The 24,938-nt window shown below is 46.1% G+C and overlaps 1 protein-coding gene across 1 annotated transcript in view; it reads left to right on the top strand.

Moving 5' to 3' along the window:
- The window catches only part of LOC149343374 (ATP-binding cassette sub-family A member 17-like), a 59,180-nt gene that overhangs the window by 16,281 nt on the left and 17,961 nt on the right, over positions 1-24,938 (top strand). Inside the window, exons 4-11 of the mRNA XM_089542380.1 lie at positions 1,708-1,889; positions 9,847-9,960; positions 10,637-10,909; positions 15,097-15,246; positions 16,176-16,319; positions 18,410-18,583; positions 20,750-20,890; positions 22,041-22,332. Of these exons, the coding sequence (XP_089398506.1) occupies positions 1,708-1,889; positions 9,847-9,960; positions 10,637-10,909; positions 15,097-15,246; positions 16,176-16,319; positions 18,410-18,583; positions 20,750-20,890; positions 22,041-22,332 (1,470 nt within the window). The remainder of the gene's footprint in view (positions 1-1,707; positions 1,890-9,846; positions 9,961-10,636; positions 10,910-15,096; positions 15,247-16,175; positions 16,320-18,409; positions 18,584-20,749; positions 20,891-22,040; positions 22,333-24,938) is intronic.

Genomic DNA, 24,938 nt, shown 5'->3' with positions numbered 1-24,938 from the left:
ATGCTGGACATCTGCCTTTTTCTCGTTTTCTGATTACATCATGAAATTGTGCTGCCCATTGGATCTACAAAACTATCACTTGAGACTTTCAACGCCCGAGATACGTGCACCATTTTTTTGTTTTTTTTTCGGAGTTCGCGTGGCAGAAAGTGCCACCGCGGCGCGATGCCCGGCTGGAGGTACACAGAACAAAGTAGCGGCGGGAGCCGCCGTGTATCCCTCGACGAGAGATAAGATGTGATCAACGCGTGGCAAATACCACTGGACTAGGCTGTCTGTGAAGAGAGCACGATGACTTCACTGTTAAAATCATGAAATTGTTCATTTCGCCACGACACTACAAATTTTAGCACGCGTGCTTAGGTATTTATAAAAATTTGAGTGCTCGAATGCATGGAGCCCTGTACCTTGGGATGACCGCTAAGCCGCGGATAGCAGAGGTGCGGTTTTTATGGCACCTTTCGCTTCAGAGAGACAACACAGGCATTTCGGTCCGAGCTTAGGCCATGTTCTGTCCAGAAAGCGACATAGCGGCTGCATAGCCCGTCGACAAAGGTGGCCATGTTGGCAGCGCAGACACAAGCAGTTATACCGGACAAGAGGGCTTGCTGCGCTGCTATTTTCTCGCGTCAGCGGTTGCTTGCCTTTCTTATCGGACGCGGTGTCACCGGATCGACGCCGGTGGATGTTCTTTTCGACGCCGGGGTTCAAGCGCGCCGCCGTCGGCGGCCGTCAGGCAAAAATCGGCGGCCTGCCAGCGTAAAATCGCTGCATGTGTCCGTGCCTTAAGGCCGGGCTTAAATGTACCCTGAACATTTCCGCACTTTTATAGCACTGCGTGTTTAGTCCAGCTATCAAAGCAAGTACTTCGAGCCCGCAGCCCCTCCGACTAAACTGTATTGTCAGCATCTGTCACGACGAAAGGATACAGCAGTTATAGCTTACTAGTAGTTACTTGTGCTCTAGTATGTTGGCGGTTAGCAAAGAGGTTTTAATATAAGCTGCGGCCGATGGTGGCGAGCTATGTAATGTCATGGTGGCAGCCTTAATAGACGCGTAGTGTATAAGAAGAAAACGCAAATAATATTCTACCTGTAGTGTGCAGTTGTGCTCTACACGGTACGAGCTTATTTTTATTTCATTTCTCTGCCCACACGAATTTATGTAGCGTGTATCACCCAGAAGTAGAAAGGTACACGGACTTGTCCCGTAGGGCCGAGAGTGGACAAACGATCCTCTCTTATGTCAGCAGACCGGACCCTATGAGAATTTAAACGTAGTAGAGGGCGGCAGAGAGCATGGTGGTGCAATAAGGTTAGGTTTTCAATTTTTGGAAATGCAATGGCCACAGCCTGAGCTGAGCAGGGATGACTGGAGGTCAGTAGTAGACGACTTTGTGCTGGAGCGGGTATAGCTGGGGTGATGGCATTGATAACAAGTGAATTTGGGTGGATGGTAGTAATGCTTCACTCTAAGAATTTTCACCTTTTCATAGAATTTTACGAGAAAAATCTAGACAAAAGGAAGTCTTCATAGTTTTACAGATAATTTAAAATTTTCTCCTTTTCATTGAAACATGTATCTCCTAAACAACTGCAGAGAAAAAGGAGCAGAAGTCAGGATTTTAGAGTCTAATTAAGGGAGTTTTTCATTACGCCTTTCAAAATCATTTGTTGATGGATGGAAATGCGCCCCTGGTGTGCGCAGTGACTGGCATGCAGTGGGACCAGCTGAACCTGATGTTTGCCGCTGATGTGCCCAGCCTGGCATCGGTGCTCGTGGTCATGGTGCTTGGCATATCCTTCAACCTCACGTTGGCAGTCCTCATGGACGACCTGCTGCCACTCAGCAGCAACGTTGAGGGGCCCCGTTTCTTGAGCTTTTTATCGGTGAGCGTCGACCTTTTACCTCTGCATAACGCTTTACGTTCAGTACAGCGGTCGGGTTCCGGGAAACAAAAACGTCCCTGGATTCAGTGTCCCCGGAAAAAATGTGCCTGGAAAGATATCCCCGGAAGAAACATCCCTTCCCTCGAAGTGAGAAAAAAAAAATGCGCGGACTCTTTGGCAACTAAAGTGTTGAGAGCACACTATGCCGTGACCACTTCCGGCGGATGTGACGCCATACTGTTCCCGTGGCTATATCGATACCCAAATTGTACATTTTTCGGCGATCTTAAGTGTTAATCACGCTTAATTACAAATTTCTCAATGTAATTTGGCACAAATCCCACGTTTTTCCGATCATTCTGTGAAAAATTTTACTATGCCGTGGCGACCTTTGGTGGATATGACGTCACATCGTTTCCGTGGCTATATCGACGTCCGCGCTATTTCGACGCAATTTCGACATTTTTGCCTATAATTAATTAAATAACTAACCTACAGTCATCAAACTTGGCTTCTAGGTTCATGCGGATAAGCGCGCGTGACACGCTTTGTTAACGGACGACAGTATGAGCCATTATAATAATAATAATGCTTTATTTCCACCAAATCAAATACAATTTGATGGAGGAGGGGAGAAAAAAAGCGGCTATCCGCTTGACGGAGTTGTCCTCTCCTGTTCAGACGGCAGTGACAGAAAACGAGGAACAAAATTGAACATCAAATCATCAAGTCATTAATAACATCAAATGAGGAACTAAATTGAACATCGAGTCAAACATGAATAAAAACATCAGTATAAGCTGTGTCTATAACCGAACAGAATACGCAGAAATCAACAAGGGGTATCAGCAAAGAAAAAGGGGTATCAACACAGTAGACGGCCAGTCATCAAATAACAAAAAGGGTAGAGGGCAATTCATAAAACAGAAGTTGATGTATTAGCATTTAACCAAATGAACAGTCATACTACGCAGAGAGGAGATGGTGATTTCACGGAGGTTTACGCCTGCTTCATTTAACTGGTTTTGTAAATACGGTAGTTGGTAATTTATTCTTTGACGACCGTAGCTAGTTCTTGTGAATTGTGAAACCCATTGTGGTTTGTGGCGGTACGGATATCGTGAATCGGATTGATGCAAAAGGAGCCATAGAGGAAATGGTGTCAATATGGCGCTTTTGCTCAACTGTATACACGCGCAGCAGTCTGTAAGCATAGAGGTCTACAATGGTAATAATGTTGAGGTTAATTATGAAATCCTGAGTTGTGAGTCTAACGGGCAAGTCATAAACTGTACGAAGGATTTTTTTCTGAAGTACGAATATCTTGTGTAAGTTAGTATGTGTTGTTGCCCACACTAATGTGCAGTAATTTAGGTGTGAACAGAATAGGGAATTATATAAGACAATTAAGTTTGACTGTCTGTGGTAAATTATGTCTGTGGCGTGATAGAAAACTTATAATCTTGGATGTCTTCAACATGAAATGACTGACATTGTCATCCCACAGCATATTTTCGTGAAAGTAAACACCAAGTGATTTGAATGATTTTACTATTTCAATTTCTTGTGATTTATAAGAGAGAGCTATTTCTGCACTACAAGTTTAATTCTTCGGACAGAAAATTACAGCTTTGAATTTTGACACATTTATTGAAAGAAAATTTGAGTCTGGCCATTTCTCTAGATTGTTTAATATGGGATTAGCATGCATGTTTAGATCGTGACAGGTATCACCAGGTATAAGGGTAGTAGTGTATACCAGTATAAGGATTAAAGGCTTTTGCCTTAAAATGGTCCCAAAGGGTGCCATTAAACGTCCAGCGACTCCCTGGGATTCCAGCATCCGCCTGACTTGCAGGAGGTTGGGGGTGAGATCCGTGCCACCTGGTACCCACCGGTTTGATGACACGCACTCGCTTTACCCCGGCCTGGTGCTGAGCTTGTCTTGCGTTACGTGCAGTACCGGTGTGCAGTGCGCCCTAAGCCGGATACTTGTCCCCACTGCCACTCTGCTAAACTGCAGAAGTGTGCTAATTCTGTTCCGTTATCCAAAAGAGTAATGCTAGAAGCTGCGCGAGACTTACCGGACTGCTTGGGTAGATATGTTTCCGGTAGCAACAGGCGGGTAAACAGAGCCAAAACGTAACTTCCCGGCGAACTCCTCCTGCTAGTATCCCCCCGCTATGTGGAACATCCGCTCGGCTACTCTTGATGAAGGACACAGGACTAACGATCATACAAAACTGTACGCCAGAGATTCCGTTCACCGGCGACTAAGCAACGAAAAAATTCCGTGCTTCCATACTCGCGATGGTGCTGATACGAATGTAATTGCTGCCATCGAGAGCACAGAGGTCTCGAACGGAGCGGCTGTGAGTATCGCCATCAATCTTGAATATTTTAGACGACGCTAGCATTATGGAACAGTGTTAGAGCCACTGTCATTTTACTAAGTGACTCAGGCGGAGAATTCGACAAAAGGTCATTTGCTGCCCGATCCCCATTCATTCTTTTGGGTAATTTTTGGCTAGGGGACCTTTTTGTTTTGTTGGCGCTTCCGAAGATAGCTCTTTTTTCTATGAGACGTTTTCTCTACACCCACTGCGGCCAAGTAACAGAGCTCTTTGCTTCGCTATGTAGGCTTGCTGTGATAAATAGTATGCTTGATACACGGGCCACAAGTCAGCCTGTGGTACGATGATGGATGCAGCTGCCTTCTTTTTTTCAGAACGGATGAGGCCTCAGATATTACATATAATCGTTGATCACTTACGGATCTCAATAAACATGACTCTTGAAGAGGAGGTAGAGAGCCACGCATAGTGCGGTGCATTGCAAGATAGGTGCCAGCGCCTGGCTTCTTCGACATCGCGAGTTCACGCAGCTGAAGCCATCCTTTTAAAAAGTTACTCGCAGTCAGTGACTTTGCATGGATCGAAATTTATAATAGATTGTGCACCATTCTGACAGGTGCAAAAGCACTCGCTCGACGTTGGTCAGTAAATCCCACTATGCGCCTAGAAGCTTGCACCGTGTTTTGGCTCCGATTTTTCAGTTCATGTCGTGGTTCTGACGTTGTATGAAACATTTTGACTCTTTTGGGGCGCTAGTTATGAGTTCATCTTGTTGCGGCCACTAAAACGGTTAGATCGGCGTATCAGACCTCTACCCTTAACCCATTCTTCTCATGGAATAAATGACATTTTTTTCTGCTCCATCGTAATGCCAGGACGCCTTCTAACTTAAGTCTCTCTGCACTAGCCTTCTAGTACCTGCTGGAATCTTACTTCTAGAAGCGATTAATAAATTCCGTTATTCATTTATTTTATTTACACGTACTGCAGCCCATTTTTTCTGGGCTATAGCAGGAAGGGGTATACAGGTACAAGGTACAAATGCACCAGTCACCTACACCGTACCACCAAAAACACAAACAAGCAAATACCGCATGCATACAACACAAAAACACACACGCTGACCTTTAAACAATACACTGATTAATTGCGGTCAAGAAACTCATTCAGAGGAAGTGCACGGATGCTGCCAGAGAGCGAGTTCCAATCATCTATTGTTGAGGGGAAAAAACTGTAAATAAGGTAGTCCCTGCGTAGAAAGGTGCGATTCTTAACTCGTGGTAGCTTCTCGGTGAGGTTAGTTGGGTGAACGTTGAGCAAGGCTTCTGCGAGGGGCGATAACGAAAATTTATTTATGTATTTATTGAACCTCACAGGCCCGAACGGGCATTGTGTGAGGGGGGTTACAGTATCAAAAAGGATTTCAGCAACAAGAGGCAAACACTGGGTATATAAGTATCAAAACAGAACATAATTCACAAGAACTAACAGAAAACTAAATCATACCTACACAGCGTAATACTTACAGGTGCATACATACATATACACAGAAAAATAAGGCTAACATGGTAACACATGTACGTTGTACAAAATAACACATGTACTTAGCGCTAGCAGTATAAGTTTAACACGTGTTCACGGAATGACGCAGGGTTAGGTAACGATGCAATTGCATCAGGAAGATCATTCCAGAGTGAAATGGCACGAGGAAGTGCAGATGAATTGAACGCTTTTGTACGGCCGAAAATGCGAGAAAAACTAAGATGATTATGCAAGCGTCGAGACGTGCGCAGTGGATTGCTGAGTGGCAGAGGTGATGGTCTATCTGTGTACACGTACTTGTGTATCAAGCATAGAAGCGCGACTTGGCGGCGTTTTTCTAAGGGCGGGAGATCGTGTTCTTTTTTCATTTCAGACACACTTGATTGGCGGGTATAATTGTTAGAAATAAATCTGGCAGCTCTGTTTTGTATCAATTCTAATTTTAAGTTCAGATAGTTTTGATGTGGTGACCATATCGGAGATGCATATTCAAGCTGGGGGCGAACCTAAGTCACGTAAGCTAACTTGCGAACATGCGCAGGCGCATTTTTTAGGTTGCGGCGGAGATAACCAAGCGAGCGAGATGCTTTAGCACAGATGGAAGTGATATGCTCGGTCCATGAGAGGTGCGGTGATAAAAGAATGCCTAGGTATTTATACAAGGTAGTCTGAGCCACAGGCACGTTGTTCAGGGAGTAGCAGAACTCGGAATTGGAACGTTCACGGCTGAAAGTCAATGTTTTACATTTGGAGGAATTGAGCGTCATGAGCCACTTTTCACACCACTTAGAAATAATATTAAGGTCCTGCTGAAGAAGGTGATGGTTATCAGTCGATTTTATTTCACGGTAAATTATACAATCATCAGCAAACAAGCGCACAACAGATGATATGTTAGTTGGTAGATCATTAATATAGATAAGGAACAACAAAGGACCAAGAACACTGCCCTGAGGAACACCAGAAGTAACAGAAGAAGACGGCGAAGAATAACTGTTAACAAAGGTAAACTGTTCTCGAAAGGAAAGGAAGTTACGGAGCCATGATAAAGTTAGTGAATCAAGACGAAGTGCTGACAACTTGGAGATTAGACGGCAGTGGGCTACACGGTCAAACGCCTTCGAAAAATCAAGAAAGATGCTGTCTGTTTGTTCATTTTTATCCATATTAAAATTTAGATCAGTTGTTAGCTCGAGCGGTTGAGTGTCACACGAATAACCTTTTCTGAAGCCGTGCTGGTTATGAAAGAAAAAGTTATTGGACTCAAGGTGGCGACGAACATTAGAAGAAACAACATGCTCAAGTAGTTTACAACATATACATGTGAGCGATATTGGTCTGTAACTGTCAGGAGAATTTCTATCACCGTTTTTAAAAACTGGAATGACTTTTACCATTTTCCACTCTGCAGGGAGTTGACCTGTCTCTAGTGATTGCTGGAATATACGACATAATATTTCGCTAGAAATCGGCTTAGTATTTTTGAGTACCTTGGAATTAATATTATCAACGACACACGAAGTGGAAAGGTTGAGGTTGTCGATTAGAAGTGATATGCCTTCAGGAGTAACAGTAATGGGTTCCATATACGGCCAGTCAAATTCGGGGACAAATGGTACACTGGAATGATCTTCCTTCGTGAAGACGGATGAAAAGAATTTGTTGAACTCGGAGGGGATATCATTATCAGGAACAGGAACATGTGCGTCTCTACACAGAGAGATGTGATTAGTATTTTGCTGCGGCGCAATCAACTGCCAAAACTTTTTAGGCGCGGATTTTAACAATGCGGGGAGATCATAAGAAAAGAATTTATTCTTCGCGTCACGTATGGCAGCACAGTATGAATTGACACAGACTTTGTAAGACGTCCAGTCATTCTGATTGCTAGTCAGCAAGGCTCTCTTATATAATCGTTTCTTTTTATTTCTAAACCTTCTAAGGGACTTGTTAAACCAAGGATTACACTTATCATTGCTCACACGGACTAATGGGACGTGCAAGTCAACCAACTCACAGATCTTTGCCCTAAAAAGGGCCCAGTTTTCATGCACCGTTCTAGAAGAAAAATGTGGCAGAAATGTGAACCGAAAGAACGTGTCAAGATCAGTGTTAATCCGAGAATAGTTGGCCTTATTGTAGTCCCGTATCTTTTTAGTTTCATGACCGGAGTGCCTATGACTGATTTTAATTGGTAATTGCGTCAACTTGTGATCACTGAAATCATCAAAATATGTAATATCGCCTATGGAATCAGGAATGCTACTAAAAATTAGGTCTAGAGTATTTGAGCCACGTGTTGGATGGTAGATAATTTGAGACAGGTTAAGGTCCAAAGTCAAATTTAGAAAATCTTGGGATGTGCTGCTAGCGGTCGATAAATTAGACCAATCAATATCTGGAAAGTTGAAGTCACCGAAAAGGTATAGGTGATCGCATGGATATTTCATTATAGCGGCATCAATGCTAAGGTGGAACTTCTCAACAAAGCCGTGACTCTGATCGGGGGGTCGGTAGCAGGCACCAATAAGTATCTTTGTCGATGACGAGACGAAGGCTGTCCAGACAATTTCAAGGGGAGAATGTGTTTCGAATACGAATGACCTGATGGTTTTCTTGATGGCAATCAAAACGCCTCCGCCCTTTCTTTCTGAGCGGTCATGACGATATATACAGAAAGTATTTCTGTCAGGCAGAACTTCACAGCTGTTTATATCAGGGTGTAGCCAGGTTTCAGTTAGTATGATAATATCAGTGTTGTTGTCATCGATGAAAGAACAGATCTGATCGCGCTTCGGAAGCAAGCTACGAATATTAGCGAATGTTACTGATAAACTCGACCCCGATGCGTTTCTTGCAGCGCCTGTATGCGTATGAAGACCTCATTTCCGAGCTAGCTAGCTGCAAGAGATTACGGAATCGGTTTCACTGTCATATCTGTAGGTCCTGTCACCCAATCGCATTTTGTCAACAGACAACCTGAACTTTTTGTCATTTGCTTTGGCGTACTGTATCAATTTTTTTCGTGCCATGCGGGTGGCAGCAGAAAAATCCTCACTGATAGAAAATCCAGTGTCTTTTAGTTTTCGAGCAGCAGCTAAGACCGTTTGCTTATCCTTAAAATGAGCGAATTTTACTATAATTGCTCGTTTCTTTTCGGAAGCAAACTTTCCTAAACGGTGGGTGCGTTCAAATTTTGATGGGGCGATTGTAATTTCCAGGTGCTCAGAGCAAAAGTCTATTAATTTTACTTCGGACTTTGGCCAGTCTTCTTCAGGGTCGTCCTCTATACCGAAGAATAACAAGTTGGAACGCCTAGATCTATTATCAGCGTTATCGCATCTTGAATGAATGGACTGCAGTTCTTTCGTAATATCGGACATTACATTATTAGAAGCACTGGTTGAGGAACTACGGGGGGAAGCAATAGCGGTTTCAAGGGCAGACACCCTGTCCATTAGACGTTTGATTTCATTGTCAGTGGATATTTGTTTTTCTTTAACACTTCTCAGCTCGCCTAATATTTCAGCTTGCCCTGCTTCAAGTCTTTTCACTGCGTCAAGAACAATTTCAAGGGTATCAGGACCAGGGTTCACTTCGATATCACCAGACAGAAGTAGTAAAAAATCAAGCAAGGAAGCGCGAATTTGCGACAACAACAACAGGTATCTTCTAGTCATATCACACAGTTCTACTAGGCACGACACCGCTACAAAACAGTAATTACTGCTCTTAATTAATAAAGAAATGCAAGAACTTCAAAGAATCAGTGCGGTGACATTCTTAGAGAAGAGTTATATATTTTGATAACAGTGTGTAAGAGGAAGAAAAGTGTTTTCTAGTGTTTTCGTGTTTTCTTCCCAAACGCTAATGGAAATAACGACCAAGGAGGGATGGAATGTGTGGCTCTGTAAATATCGGAACGTTGAGTAATATGGAACATATCTGAATACTACAGTTCTTCAGTTCCATTCAGAGTTATTCCTCATAGTGTGTTTTGTGACGTGTGAATTCAATCCTAACTGTACTTGTGTGGTAAAAACGCTTTTGTGCCTCCGCAGCCGAGCAAGCGCCGCACCCCGTGGACAACGCCAGATCCGGAAAATGAGCTCTTTGAGCCCAGCGAGCATCGGCCATCCGAGCCACCGGCCATCTACGTGGACCACGTTTCTATGGTAGGTTACACTGATTTGTTTTGAACCTCTAGTGAAAGCACAAAAAAACAACAACAACAAATGAATGGTTGGTTTTAGCATTGCTAAGCAGGAAATATTGTGCCCAGCACGGTTCCGGACGTGGGTCTGCTTAATTTTGAAATTTCAATACTTTCCATATATATCACTGAGTATATACTAGTCGGTTTTATTTATTGTTGGTTCTGGGATTTTTCGCTGATGGCCAATGCCGCTGACGCCGACGACGACACCGGCTTTTCTGCGACACGGGGATATTAACGTTATCGCGTTAGAATACAAAATTCTTTCCAAGGTAAGGATAGAGATGTCTCGGTGATGCAGTTTTCAGGTATCCTCATCTGACAACTGCATCAGACCATACCTATCTCTTGCATAATGTTTTCTGCATTAACAGTAGTACTGCAAACGTAAATATTGAAAAAAAAAACGCGCTACCAAAACTTATGGTTGGTACACCAGCGTGCGAAATAGGGAGCAGGCGACTGCGTTTGGTTCAAGAGCAGTGGTAGCTTCTATGTAGCAAACAAGGTTCAGACCACGGGTGCTGTGCTGTCCTTTTCAGGACAATTGAACTTGTTTACACAGCGCCCAACCGGACATCTTCACTCTGTGGGCACTTCCTGAATACGCGCTTCGGTGCGTGTGTGTAACGCAGATGCAGGGTCATCACGTCCTGCTGAACTCGGTGTGCCTGCGCGTGTACGACGGAGAGATCATGGCAGTGTTCGGTCCCAACGGCAGCGGGAAGACGACGCTCGCGCACATCGCCGTCGGCCTCACAGCCCCATCTAGCGGCGACGTCTTCTTGTGCCAGCACAGCGTGCGCAGATACCCGCAGCTGGCCCGCCGTCGCTTGGGTTTCTTGCCGCACAGTTGCATGCTTATCCCCTACATGACCGTCAACGAGAACCTCTACTACTTCGCCAAGGTAATGGTGGGCAGTGGGGAACATTGCGGAACTTCTCTTACTTTTGTTCTGCACTTCAAGTGACTTGTTCTTTTATGGCACCAAATTTCTGCTGTTTCTATAGTACAGCCTAAAATTGATGCGCAGAATTTAAGCGACGAACTTTCGGTGCCCGTGAGGACTCCTCCTGTATTTTTGTAACGAGGACTCACATTTCGAGTTCCAGTGTAATAGAGGAGCACAACTCGCCCAGCAGCTCACTACAGGCCTGGTTTTGATGCGGTAGAACTTAAGAGTGGGCATTCCCCGCATTTAGCCGTTTTGTGCTCGTTTGTTCGTTCGAAGAGCCTGCTTTATGGCCGGCGCCCACCCAGCGAGTTGCGGGCAACACGCGCACGCACGCACGCACGCACGCACGCGCACACACACACACACACACACACACACACACACACACACACACACACACACACACACACACACACACACACACACACACACACACACACACACACACACACACACACACACAGCACATGTTCCATAGGCCAGTTTACTAAGGGGAGTAGAACATTACGATGTACTCGACTGTTCATATTCAAAGTTTATTTCCCGAAACGTTTCGGGAATGCTTTTCTCCTTCGTGAGGGCAGACAGGTTTATAATGACTCATTTTAGCCTATACAAGGAGGCAGCACAAGCGAGGAGATATAATCCCCGCTCTGGCAGTAAACTTTAGAGTGAGGGCAAGGGACCGTATAGCAAACCGCACAACTGGTCTAGCAGTGATCGCGGCTGAATGAGACAGAAACAGAGGACATGGAAGTGGTAAAAGCGCAGAGGAGAGGTCGAATGTGAAGAGTGATAGAAACAAGAAAGCCTTAAGCGCGGCTCTTCCGCACCCGAAAGCCGCATCCCCCGCAAGACTCCGCCGGGTCAGGGCGGGCGGCCCGTATCAAGGATTCCAGAGACGCTTGCGGGAGACGTATTCGAGCGACCAGCGACACGCACTTGTTAAGCGCCGCAACGGCCACTTGGGACCATGCCACCCGCGCAATTTAGTTACGTTACTTCTTTTGGATGTTCTATTAGGCTGTTCAACCAGTCGTGGGTCTCACAAGCTCCACCGATGGCAGCAGCTGCCATCGCTGGGCAGTGGCCCATCGCTTAACGACTACACCACTGCGCCAAGAGTGGTATGAGGACACTCAGGGTCCTATGAATACACAGTCGAGGACGACCAATTCCACACATATATGGGCATAAGCCTAATTTTCCTATACAAGCAAGTTTCATTCGTGAACAATGCATTTCAACAAAGGACTCAAAGTGAGAACCAAGGTGCTAGGGCACCTAATTTGCATTCTGCCTAGATGCGCAAATCCACCTTGATATTTTTCATACTTATATTATGTTTCAGGCCAGCAAATAGTGACAAAACTACCTTCACTTACAAGTGAAGGAATTCAGAGCAGCGATAACGGATAGACAGAGCTACAATCCTGAGGTGGTGCGCCTCTATCTCAATACAGCTTGGCAGTCTACTCATACTGTTGAACTTGAATTTGTCTGCGGCGTACCTTTAGGCTGGCAATGGCCTGAAAACGGGGACGAAGCAGAGAGAGGGACACGACAGCGTCGTGTCCCTCTCTGAACCATTTGATAACACTGTGAGCAGTTGGCGCTAACTTGCATTCGACGCTAAGATCACTGGATCCCTGAAAGTACCGCAATCAGCGGGCAGAGCGCGGGCAACATTGGGCTGTTGTTGCCAGAAATGGTACAGCGCGCCGAGCGTGTCATCTGCTATGCGCAAACAGTCTCCCTTGCGGCAGCCTTGTTGATACTTTTTGTGCAAAAAATAACCAATCAAAGTACTCATGATTGAGAGCTGAGATGAGAGGAGGGTTTACGAAAGCCTTGAAAGCGTCGTACGACAGGTGCGTACCCTCTCGTTTTCCTGAGTCCCCGAGTGTGCGAGGACAACGCAAGAAGCAGGCTTGCTCTGATACCTTCGTAAGAGGCTCTAACTTGTTATTGTGAGAGGCTCGCAAATGCTTGTTTTCGGGACCCGGAAAACTTTAAAGCAGGCAGGCTGCGCACGTATGAGCGGGATGTAGCAAAACGTTTAGTAAATCGGTACGCTTGGAAGTGTGATGCGTAGAAAACGTTTCCCTTACGCTTGCTGTTTCCTGCTCGCCTGTGGTTAGTCACCTGTTGGAGACTTGTGGGAGGTAGTTGGGCGACCCCAAGGGCGACGCTCTAAAGACACATTCACACTGGTAGGTCACAAACGTCAATTGACCGATTTCGGTCAATTAGTTGCATTTTCAAAGCACTAGGAAAGCGGGTAGGGAGCATATAAATCGATTTAAACCTGTCGAGCTACCTCAGCCACTCTCCACTGTGTATCCGCATAAACGGCGTGGCCGGATGGCCGCCCGATAAAATATTTTTGCGACGGCGTACAGACGATGGAAGAGATGGTGATGATGCAGCCTGTCGGCAAAAGAAACTCAATGCCGAGGACTGTGTCTGGGAAATAAACGTGCCTCGTAGCGTGCTGACGCGTTGCCGTATTTCACTGAAAGCGAAATACAAAAACGCCCGTGTGCAGTGCGATGTCAATGCGCTTCAAAAAAATATGAGGTGGTCTTAATTCACCTAAAATCCTCCGATCCGCCCTCCCTCATAGCTAACATGTCGCTTAGGGAAGTTAACTCCACAATTTAATCTTTTTTTGCGTAATCCTCATCAGCCGATATCGATGACCAGCACAGAAGAGAAAAGCTTGCAAAGCAGCGCCTCCGAAAACATATAGCTGTTACACACGCGCGCACACGCGCACACATGCGCGCTCACGCACAAAAACAACATCGAGAGACTCATATAATGCAGACCCCATAGGGTTGTCAGAGTGGTAAAATTTAGGATAAACAAATAATTGGTTTAGATCACAGCTGATAACTTTGCACGATACCTCGCTGATCCGGGTGTTGAATGGTACGGCAAAACAGCGCTGACGGACGGGACGGAAGAAGATGAGACAAACACATGCGCTGTTTGTCTCATCTTCTTCCGTCCCGTCCGTCAGCGCTGTTTTGCCGTACCATTCAACATGAACCAACCAGCCCGACTCAGCCCTCTCCTTGAATCCTGGTGCCCTTAGTTGGGACAGATTCGTGGCACCGAATGCGGCGCTGGGGAGAAAAAATAGGGCTTCGCCGGATTCCCTTCTATTGATGCATCCGATGTCCGAACATCCCGTTATTCTTGGAGACCAAAAGGTACCGCTTTGTGCCTGTTTTGTGCAAACAGCGCATTACTGAACTAGCCAGCGACTTCGTAAAATACGCCGGCCAACCATCTCGCGAACACTCCACCCCGTAGGCTCCTAGAGCGAGTTTACCATCCGTGGCGGCGGCTAATCACGTGATCGCAGCTGGCCAATAGGCGGTGTGGCGGCAAAGAGAAAAAAGCTGCTGTACTTACTTTCAGAGTTCCAGGGACTTTTGTCGGCGCCTGGAAAGATCCCGGTTGTTTTTATTTGCACCGCCATGTCTGGGCCAGCAAAACAAGCCCTAAAAATGGCAGCCGCGCTGCTTACACGAGAGGTACCATTGTCTCACCGCGCCACATTTTTACTAAATTTGCTTATTGTCTGTAGTGATCGAGTGTAACTCGTAGTTAGTAGTCACCCAGGTGGGGTGCTTCTGTTAAGGATAACGGCGGTTACTGCGGTTTTTTTTTGTGTTTCAAACAAAACAAAAATCAGATCTTTAGCTATAACCTACAATACGTTAAAAGAAAGAAGTCCGAAATTCCGAGCACGTCGTGAACCCTGCGTGAAGCTTCGACAGGACATGAAGCCCCCGTGTGGAACCGGGAATACACACGCGAGCATAGCAGATTGACCTCCAACGTCAGGGACGAGCATTCGACATATAAGGCAATCCCTATACACTGGGTCTTTCCGCTGCTCAGTGTCTCAGGAAAAATACATCGATGTTTTCTTGAGGGCAATGGAGATAATAACCTGCGATAAAATTAATTCTCGGGAAATGGGCTGTGAGAATTCAGGCGCTTGTTCACAAGTCGGGCACATTGTTAATCGGGCACTTGTTCCAGTTCTTTCAAAAGTTCCTATTCGCGATGCTCACGAGTAGTCGTTATATATGGGGGCGTTGGGTGTCTATGCGCTTGTGCAGATGAGCAACGAGCCGGTGTCGTCATCCCTGGTGGCCGAACTTCTGCGGACGTTCTTCCTGCATGCTCGGCGGAACGACCTGGTGTCCGAGCTATCCGTGGGACTGCGCAAGTGCGCCGGCCTCTGCGTCGCTCTCATGACGGCCCCAAGGGTACCTACCACATAAGCACACGAAACCACTGTATTCCCTGTTCCATTCAGAAAGCAAATGTCATGCCTAAATGCTTACATGACAACTGAGTAGCGGCATTCGATACATGCTGCTCAAATGCACAAAGCCTATACTCGATATGGCACTTTTTTAAAAGTTGTAACTGTGCGCTGAGATGTCAGGTGTCAGATGGAAGGGCACCACGTCGCTGACGATGCGTCGACTATGTACATACACGTGGTTTGCGAGCGCAGGCCATCATATAATTATATGCTCTTCAGACCTGAGCAAAAGGTCGGAATTTAAGCGCAAACAAAACATTTCTTAAATCTATCTGTCGTGATAAACTGTTATTCTCATAAGTCGAAAAGCTGTTTTTTAACGGACTCATTCCGTGCTATGTGCTACAAGTCTCTGGGCCTTGAGATGCATGCTGTGAAAGATTTTAGGGAATTACTTCGAAAAGAAACGCCGTGAAAAAAGCCTACACTCTCTATACAGATAACGTTGTAAATACATGTTCATTTTAAAGGATCGCTTCCTCTAATGCGTGGTCATTGGTGAGACTACCAAATAACTCTGACGCCGTTACCTTCAGGCTAAAGTCTAAGCTATACGGAGGGATGCTGTAAAAACCGGCGAATATGTTCAGCTGCCGGAGCAATATATGCAAATCTGATATAGGTGATATAGCTGATATATTTCTACCAACTGTACTAGCGATTTTGACGATGCTATTTATTCGATTTCTAAGGCCATATGAGAATAAGCGCGCTCTAGGTCTTGTTCCTTCGTTTGTGGAAAGTCTTTTCAAACAGAATTTTCCCCACCGAACCGATATATAGATCGGAGGAAATGCATGAATTAGGATGTGTGCTCTCCGTGGTACGCTTTAGAGATGGCCGTATTCTTCGACTGCGTGCCCACAGGTGCTGGTGCTGGACGACCTGACGGGCGGTGTGGACGTGATGCTGCGGCGGCGCATGCTGAAGCTCATCAAGACCATCAAGGGCCAGTGTGCCGTGCTCCTCACCAGCCACAGGCCGGACGAGCTGGAATTCGTGGCCGACAAGGTACGCAGTATAAGTTCATGCAGTATTTTCTTACTCAAGAGGATCTCCGCCCTTAAACTTATGAGCTGCACAAGGATTGAATGGGAGAAAAAAACGTACAGCATAAAAGTTGATCATGCACAGAACAGAGCTAAGTGGTTTCTGGCAATATTGGTGCAAGAGGAAAGAGCACTAACGACAGCTATAGGAGGCTTGGAAACTGCGCGCAAATATCACTGGGTTAAGCACTGAAAGAAGTTTTGTTATAGGTCCGTCTAAGAGTGCCCTGTGGGGAACAAATCGATGTGCAGTAGCACTGAGTCGGCCCGTGGTCCATACATATATTCGCCAGGTTTTTTAGGAACACTGCACAAAATACCTCTCTTTATTCATCTGCGCCTTCCGTTTCTATCTTGACGAAGTTCTAGCCAGGAATAGTGATCTAATGTTAAACTATATTTTACAAATCTGAAGTCTTAGAACCGTAGCTAAAAGTGTTTTGTCCTGCTTGGCCACAATAAAAGAAAAGCACCTAACAGCAATTATAACGCTGCTTAGCCATAGGCGGGGAATCGTTGTGCAAACACCGAAAAAAATTGAAGGGGACGCTTCAGCTCCGCCTTAAGGCTACGAAACAATAACTTAATGGTTAAATGCCCATATATGCATAACTTCTCATTCCCTATCTTAATAGGTCCCTCGGATCCCTCTTACCACTTCTAGCGCAGTGGTGCAGCTGTTAAGCGATGTGTCACTGCACATCGCTTGCGGGTTACTATGGCAACGTGCTTCTCTTTCGCAAAACACACGACACCTCCTGCACAGGCAGTTAAGAGAAAAAAGTGCTGGAAACAACTTCAGCGCAGACACAGAATAGTCGCACTTGTTTTTAACACCCAGTGGCGCCACTGTGTGTTTAACTTTGTAAACTCTGAACAGAACAGCACGAGAGATAACTTTCTGCAAGGACCTTCGTACAGAAGCACACATCCATTATGCATGATGTCGTACTGCATCATGCAGAAGCGTGTAAGAAAAGCATAAAGATGGTGGGCTTGGACATATTCTGCATAATCTTCGTATTTCCTCTAAGTAATTTATCTCTTGGTCCTGATTTCGCTTCGGCCTATCACAACACGTTTCTGAGAATAGTGCGCAGTAACGAGGTTTACATGCTTAACAGATATTAGTTTCGGCGAAAAACTTAAATAAACATAGTGTGCCCTGCTCAACACTGACCAACAAAGAACCCTTCTTGCCCATTTCTCAAATTGAGGCATGCTTCCTGAGCGTATAATTTATATAATGACCGGTTCGGCCAACATATCTATTGGGTACCGCATGCCAAAGGAATCTAATATCGAGGACGTTAACTGCATGTGACCTATAGACTTTTGTTTGTATGTTTAATAATTCATTAGCCACGCTTTGTCTAAATTTTCCACTTTGCAAGCGCTAACATAAATTGTTTAATTGCGAACAAATCTACCTGTTTTCAGTACGTACAATCGTTCTACCAACTTTAGTATCTAATTTTTAGCCGCTACTACAAACACCTGATTTCTTCTGTATGAAGGAATGTCGAGCCTTTTTCTTGATATTATTAGTTTATTCCAGGCACAGTTAGCTCAAGATCGAGCCTCATGACTAGTCGATCAACAAAGATTGGATAGATTGCGCGATCGTCGCCGATTAATCAAATGCGACTCGTTCTGTGCAACAGCTGTTCGCCACTGCTCGCATAAGCTGCCGATATGATGATGTGCGCATTTTGACGCTCTTCAACTTTCTGCCACCAGGCATACACTTGTGTTCAAAAGATAGCTCGTTTTTAGACCATGAGTGTCCATAAGCAAACATGATTTTCCAAAAATATCCTAGCAGAGAAATCAATGCCTTGGCAATGTAGCAAAAAAATTTAACTTATCAATAAAGGTGAGCAAAAGAAAACTCAAAAGCAGACCTTCCACAAAAGGCTTAAGTTTGCATAAAGTACGGCATTACACTAGTCCCAATCTTGAAACAGAATCACCAACTAATTAGCGTAAATAAAACTTTTTCGAATTTTTGTCGACATCATTTTTGCTATTCTTCCACTGCCTTCCCCTCAGGTGGCCATCCTGGCTCGGGGCGTGGTGCAGTGTGTGGGGTCTCCGTCGTTCCTGAAGGACGTGTACGCTGTGCCCTACCGGTGCCGCCTGATTCGGGACACGACCGACTGCCGCTCGGCCCTCGTCGAGGCACAGCTGCGAGAGTGCCTGCCCAGCGCGCGACTGATCTCAAAGGTGTTTCCTTTGATGTAGTTAGTGATCATTCGCGCTGTGCTGAGAATGAGGTTACCTATTTCTTAAGAGGAAAAAATATGGGCAAACGCTCGTGCTTTTCCCTGCTGGCATCACAAGCTTTATGACACTGAACATCAAAGATCAGCGCGGCCATTTGGATGTTTGGTACACCCTGTTGATTTCCTATGCCCATCACAACAAGTGCGTGCGACCGCAGGAAGCAATTTATGTAAGAACGTGGGCCATGAGTATCAGCATCACGTACACCGTATTACCGCAATCTTTCGTGTTTTTTTTTCACCTACGTATGAAAACATTCCTGTTGAGCTGCGCGATGTTTTCTGCTGGCGGCCACTCGATGGCACTAGTTGGCAACGCGCAACCAGGGCCGTACGACGTGTTCTTATCCAGTGTAAGGACCTCCAACCCTGAGTGTAGAGGGCCACCGCAGAGGTCCCAAATGCGTGGTGGCGTAGGAATAGCGACAGCGTGCTCAATTTAAGAAGCGATTAAAACATTGGTAGAGAAAAGCGGGAGAGCAGTTTATGTAGGGAAACTAGAAAATTGGCATTGAATGAAAAGAAATTCCATTTGCGAGAAAATGTTTGGTATATGACACCTATCACCACACAGATAAGACAGAATGCTATTGATCCATGTATCAATCCATCAGGAAGCGTCTGATCAAGGAAGCCGTGAGCAAGCTCATTTTGTTTTCGCAGCTACGACCACGATCTACACGGCGCTGGTCATACAAACTTTGACACCACGCATTAATTTTCTTTGCATTAATTTCCGGTACGCATGGATGTGCAAAGCTTTAATCCCTTCACACAGAAGCTAGTGCACAGAGATTAATTTTTATAGTAGCTGGAACAGTGCTGTCAGCGCCGCCAGAACTAGCAGTCGCAGATATCTGTCCGCTACACCAGGTTCTCGAACACTTGTGGGCATCGCACAGCACACAGGCGCTTATGTTCTGCTCGTTCATCGAAATACGGCAGCCGCGGCACTGAATCTATACCAGATCCTTCCGCTCACTGCGGCGTGTGGGATTCGGACTGAGCCCGCAGCTAAAGAAATTGAATCGCGAATTTTGGAGCGCTGAAATGAACTTGTATTTTATTCTGGCCAAACATGTGCAATTTTAAAATTCTTTTGAGACGAATTCCACCTCTCCTCTTGTTTTATCCGTGGTGAAAAACTTCTGCGAAACACACATGTTCGTTTTCTGTTATATTTTGCTGCTGCCTAAGCGCCGTGCATTTCTACAAAAAAAATATAAACCAGGTCTGGGCGTGGTATTGTTCTGTAAATAGGGGCATAATGTCACCGGGTTCCGATTCCAATGCACAGCGGTGAAATGGCACAGTGCACTGTCCTTCAAACTTCATAAGTTGTAGGATTAGCCATTGTAACTGCGGCTTTTGTATTCTGCTCCCTGGCTTACTGTTTGAGGCGTCAGTCATAGATTTTCTATCGTTTATTGCTTGTAGAGTACACCAACAACCTCACAGACGCAGCTGAACAGATGTACAGCTGTACAGACGCAGATGTCGGCAGTACAAATCTTCTCAAATGAGCGTTTTGAGCTTGGCAGTTGTCCAGAAAACTATATTTGCAAGCCATTTTTGTTGCCTTCGACATCTCTCTGTCTTTCTCAAATTTTTGCTTCGTCGCAAACCAGACAACCTCAGATGTTCCTCTCTACTCTCCCTCTTCAACGCATCCCCAAGCTATATTGAATAGCTTGGGCCTGATAGGGTGATGTTACTGCAACATAGCAGACTAATGCTGTTGTTATCTATGACGACACAGTACTGTGACGCTGTTGTGGCTTACCCATGCAGTAAGCTCATGTACGCTTGCATGTACACCTTCCTTCTCTTATGCTCCTCGCTTCCCTCTTCCTGTTTTTGACACACATGGTGCCATCTAGTAAGACTCGTTAGTTTGTTCGACAAGTGTATTTTATTTCCTTTTCTGGGTCAAACAACAAACATCATAAGATCAGCGGTACAGTTTTAACATATCATGTATTCTATGGGGAATACGGCTCTTTTATAATGGATAACTTTCTTGCTGCAACGGAGCAGATATCTAAAACAGACGATATGTAATTCGATACCAGCGCCTGAGTAAACTGTTCAACTTTTTTTTTTCCAGGCCGCGAACGAGCTGCTGTTCTCGCTGGGCACGCAGAAGCTGCTCAACTTCGGCCACACTTTTCGCGCACTGAACGAGAATGCGCCGGCCATGTACGTCCGCGACGTCGGCTTTCCGTACCTCAGCCTGGAGGACGTGGTGGTGAGTCCCAACCTTTAGAGAATCTGCCTGGTAGGTGTTTCGTGCATGGTGCTGCAGGCACCTCAGTGCATGTAAGTTTCCTTATTGGCTGTGTAACCGTAAAGTCTGGCCCCGTCGCATGGTGATTTCAGTCCTACCAAAAATTGACGAAAGGGCCATAAACGCATTTCCTCAGAAAGGAGCCACTGCTTTGGCGTAGGCTCCTGGCTTATCAGGAAAGTTGAGGGTGAAGAAGTAGACAGCTTCTCTCTTTAAACTTCAAGTACCTTTTGGGTCTCTCCCACCTCGGTCTCTATCTCCCGACAAATTTTCTCATCCACCAAAATTCCCGCGTTCGAAGCACAGAAACATAGGCCTCGTTTTCCTTGGTATGCCTTCTCCAAAATGAGCGGACTACTTTTGTATATTACGTGACCGTTTCATCCTAATACTTTCTAGATCAGGGCCCTTTTCCTATTTCACCCTGTTCTCAGCAAAGTTCTGCTCTACAGCATAAATCATTCTAATTTCATTCTCTAGCTGCACTGTCCTAAGTCTTATCAAGGTTTCACAGCGTGAGTTGCTAGTGGTTTGCCAGAAAAATCCGCAGTGCCCGCGACCATGTTTCCGGCCTCGCACCCAAGCGGGGCGTGATATGAAGTATAACTGGCATAAGAACGATTCTTCGCTGTAATCTCTTCAACCCTCATTGGAGTAAGGCAGCAATTACTCATTAGCATCCACCCAAGTAAAGTGCAGCCATACAGCTAGAAAAGAAAACTATACATCTTCCACAGAATCATTGCAGTTGAAGAAAAAATAATCCCGAATTTAGCAAAACAATTAGCACTGCACCAACATCGTTTCCGCTTCGAGCTGTTGGGCAATTTGGCCTTGCTTTGCCATCTGCTAGCCTTCTCGACTAGCTCGGTTGGTAGATAAACTTCCCGGGATAGGCGCTACGTTCGTTCTGTAGCGTGGGACGAATTTTTATTTGTCTAAAAGCTACAGAACTTTCTTTTACAGCTGATTGCTAAACCTGAGTGAATACTGATTAATGAGACCTCTTTCATTACTAATCCACGCTATCTTAGGGATTCCCCCAAAACAAATTGCACTAGTCGTCATTGGAATCCCTATACTGACAAAGTGGTGGCGTCCGCGCGCGCAGATGCGCGTGAGCTACATGTCTGGTGAGGCGGTGGTTCCCCCTGGCGGGCTGAATGTGCCTCCCGGAGCCAAGGCCCACGTTTCCCGCAGCGGCAGCGTGCTACGGCGCGGCTTGCTGGCGCTGCAGCGCTACCGGCTCCTGCACCTGGGCCGCCATGTGTTCCTCTACACGCTGCTGCTTCTTTTGGGAGCCATGCTCTTCCTGGTGTTCTGCGATCGCGTGGCCAGCGTGCGCATGCCCTTCCCGCGGAACCTGCCCCGCACGCCCCTGGACACCCGCGCGATGCGCGCCGGTACGTGCTTGCCACTTCCGTGAGAGCCCTACTCCTATGATGCCCGGATGAGTGTGGGCTCGCAAAACTCCCACACGCTACAAAACGTCCGGATTAAGCTGTTGAGAACTACCTGTACGGCAGCTCGGAAGGAAATTCTAGAAAAGAGGGCAAAAATTGGCGTGAATGGTACAGACCGATGCGACGTTTAGATACGATTGCCCAGCTTTTGGATGAGCTAGGTGGTCGGTAGACATTTCAGCCATAGAAATTGGCTTTTCAGGACACGCACGCCAGAAGAGAACAGAACTTCCTTGCCCACTGTCAATTTTCCTGGTGTGTGCGTCTTTTGCCAGGGCAGGAGCTTGGGCGTGTTGGTTATTCCTTTGTGATGGAACAGAACAGAGCGACGGGGCCGGACAGGAGACTGTCTCCTGTCCTGTGCCGTCGTTCTGCGCTGTTCCATCACAAATGTGTCTTTTTGCGCCAATTATTTTACCTCAAAGGTTGAGGTTCATCCAGAGTGTTCTCATTTGATCCATCTTCTTCATACACGTAGAGAGAGAGAGATAGAGAAAGAGAGAGCGGAGAAATGATAGACAGAGAAGTTAAGGAGGCAAAAATTGATTGGCAACCTTATACGTAGGTAAGGAGGGGGGTAGGAATAATGAAGTGAGAAAAAAGCGAAAGAAAAATTCAGTTCAATTCGTGGTTTGAAATGTATTCGGGTTGCCCTTTTTCTCTAACAAAAATGGATACCCGCAGTCAATATTTAGCGTGTTGTTCAAACCTCTTACACTCGAACATTTCAGGAGCGCTTGGATGTCTTTTTCCGGGCCGCACAGATACAACAAAGGGCCTGCGTGGTCAACGGCATGGGTAGTTCCCTTGCATGTGTTCACAGGCGTGTTGTTGGGGCAGACTAAACGGCTGTAGACTCTATGCGGGGTACCGAGCTTGTTCATTTGGGAAAAAAGCATGAAGAATTGCAATTTAATGAAAGAATAGAGTCCAGTGCGACGGCAGACGAGGCAGATGTTCTTTAATGGATCCTGGAGAGGAAGATTTGACGAACAACAGCTGTTTGGAATGAAAACGTTGCTTAATTAAAAGCTTCTGGTAGCTCACCGAACTAGCCCGAGTCGTAACCAATTTCAGAACCGGAAATTGGTGCACGTCGAAAATGTTATTGAAAGAAAAACAATCACGTGCTCATAGGGTACTTTGATGCCCTGCAATGTGTGAAAAGTGGTCAAGAAGACAAAAACAGGAGAAGGAATTTCACGTACCCTCCGACAACGTTTATTTGCAATGAACAGAAGGCTGCAGGGGTAGAGAGTCTGTGATTGTGTCCCTCCTCCAATAGTTTGGAGGCAGGATGGCCGCTTGGCAATTTGCTGTGAGCATGGTTCTTTTCCCTCCGTTCTAATCTATGTAGGTTTCTTGTAAGTAGGCTTGTCTAAAAGACTTCATTCAAGTGAAAGAGCATTTTGGCTGCAGCTCTCTAACCCATAAAGTGCGCAGTTTGGTTTAAAAAATTGGCTATGGCTTAGCTTGCTGAAGCCCGGTAATTGCGAAAGCAATATCAGTAGCTACGCCATGGTTCAGCTGGTGGTGTAGATGGTGGTAGTGCTTGTGGTTAGACTTGTGGTGATGCATCGGTTATACAATCCCATCCAATCCATTCCAATCCAATCCAATCCAATCGAATAGCGCGCCGCGCCCGGCGTGCGCAGGAGTTTGGCAGCAGCTACCAAGCACGGCCTCGCCTCGTGACGGCACAAGTTGGAGTCCTGCTCTTGGAGCTGTGACGACACACCGCTAAGCGCGCCGCGCGCGGCGGGCGCAGGAGTTAGGCAGCAGCCACCACGCGGGGCCTCGCCTCGCGACGGCACAAGTTGGAGCCCTGCTCTTGCAGCTGTGACGACACATCGCTAGGCGCGCCGCGCGCGGCGGGCGCAGGAGTTAGGCAGCAGCTACCAAGCGCGGCCTCGCCTCGTGACGGCACAAGTTGGGCCCCTGGTGTTTGCGGCAAATGGTATGACGTCATAGCAGAGGTCAAGCTAAAGGTCAATGATAGCTACTGCGGCCTCGCCATGCGAGGAGCTGAAAGTGAAAGTAGTATTGTTTTCGCAATAAAATATGCGGTTCAATAAAGAGTGCTACCGACATGCCATGTCTTAAAAGGAAACTATCGGCTGAAGCCAGTGACTACATTCCGCTGCGTAGGAACAGCGGGCGTCTTTCGGCTCTGTGCCTGTGGCTACATGGATAAAAGAAGCGTTTTCACGGAGTGTAGTCATGTCAAGCTTGGGGCCGTGGCTTGCTCTAGATACACACTTGCTGCGGAAATTAGCAGTTCCTCGCGGAATCGAATAGCTTTTCATTGAACATAGCGGGCTATCATCGCGATAGCCTAACACCACTATGAGGCTCTCCTGGAGAGTGGGATACTGTAGAATTGACGTATGGTGTTGAAAAAAAAATACTTGGAGAAAAGAAAACCATTCAACAAAAAGAGGACCTTCCATCACCGACCCTTTCTCTCTGCCTTCGACTCGGAGTTTACAGTTATCATCGCCTTCGCGCCCTTAGTGTGTCAATGCGGTTTCAATTCCTCCTCATAT

The sequence above is a fragment of the Amblyomma mixtum genome, chromosome 5, assembly GCF_055824585.1.
Source record: "Amblyomma mixtum isolate Tamu chromosome 5, ASM5582458v1, whole genome shotgun sequence".
In the NCBI taxonomy this organism is placed as follows: domain Eukaryota; kingdom Metazoa; phylum Arthropoda; class Arachnida; order Ixodida; family Ixodidae; genus Amblyomma; species Amblyomma mixtum.
Note: the sequence above shows the minus strand (reverse complement) of the source record. Positions and strands in the feature narration are given on the sequence as shown.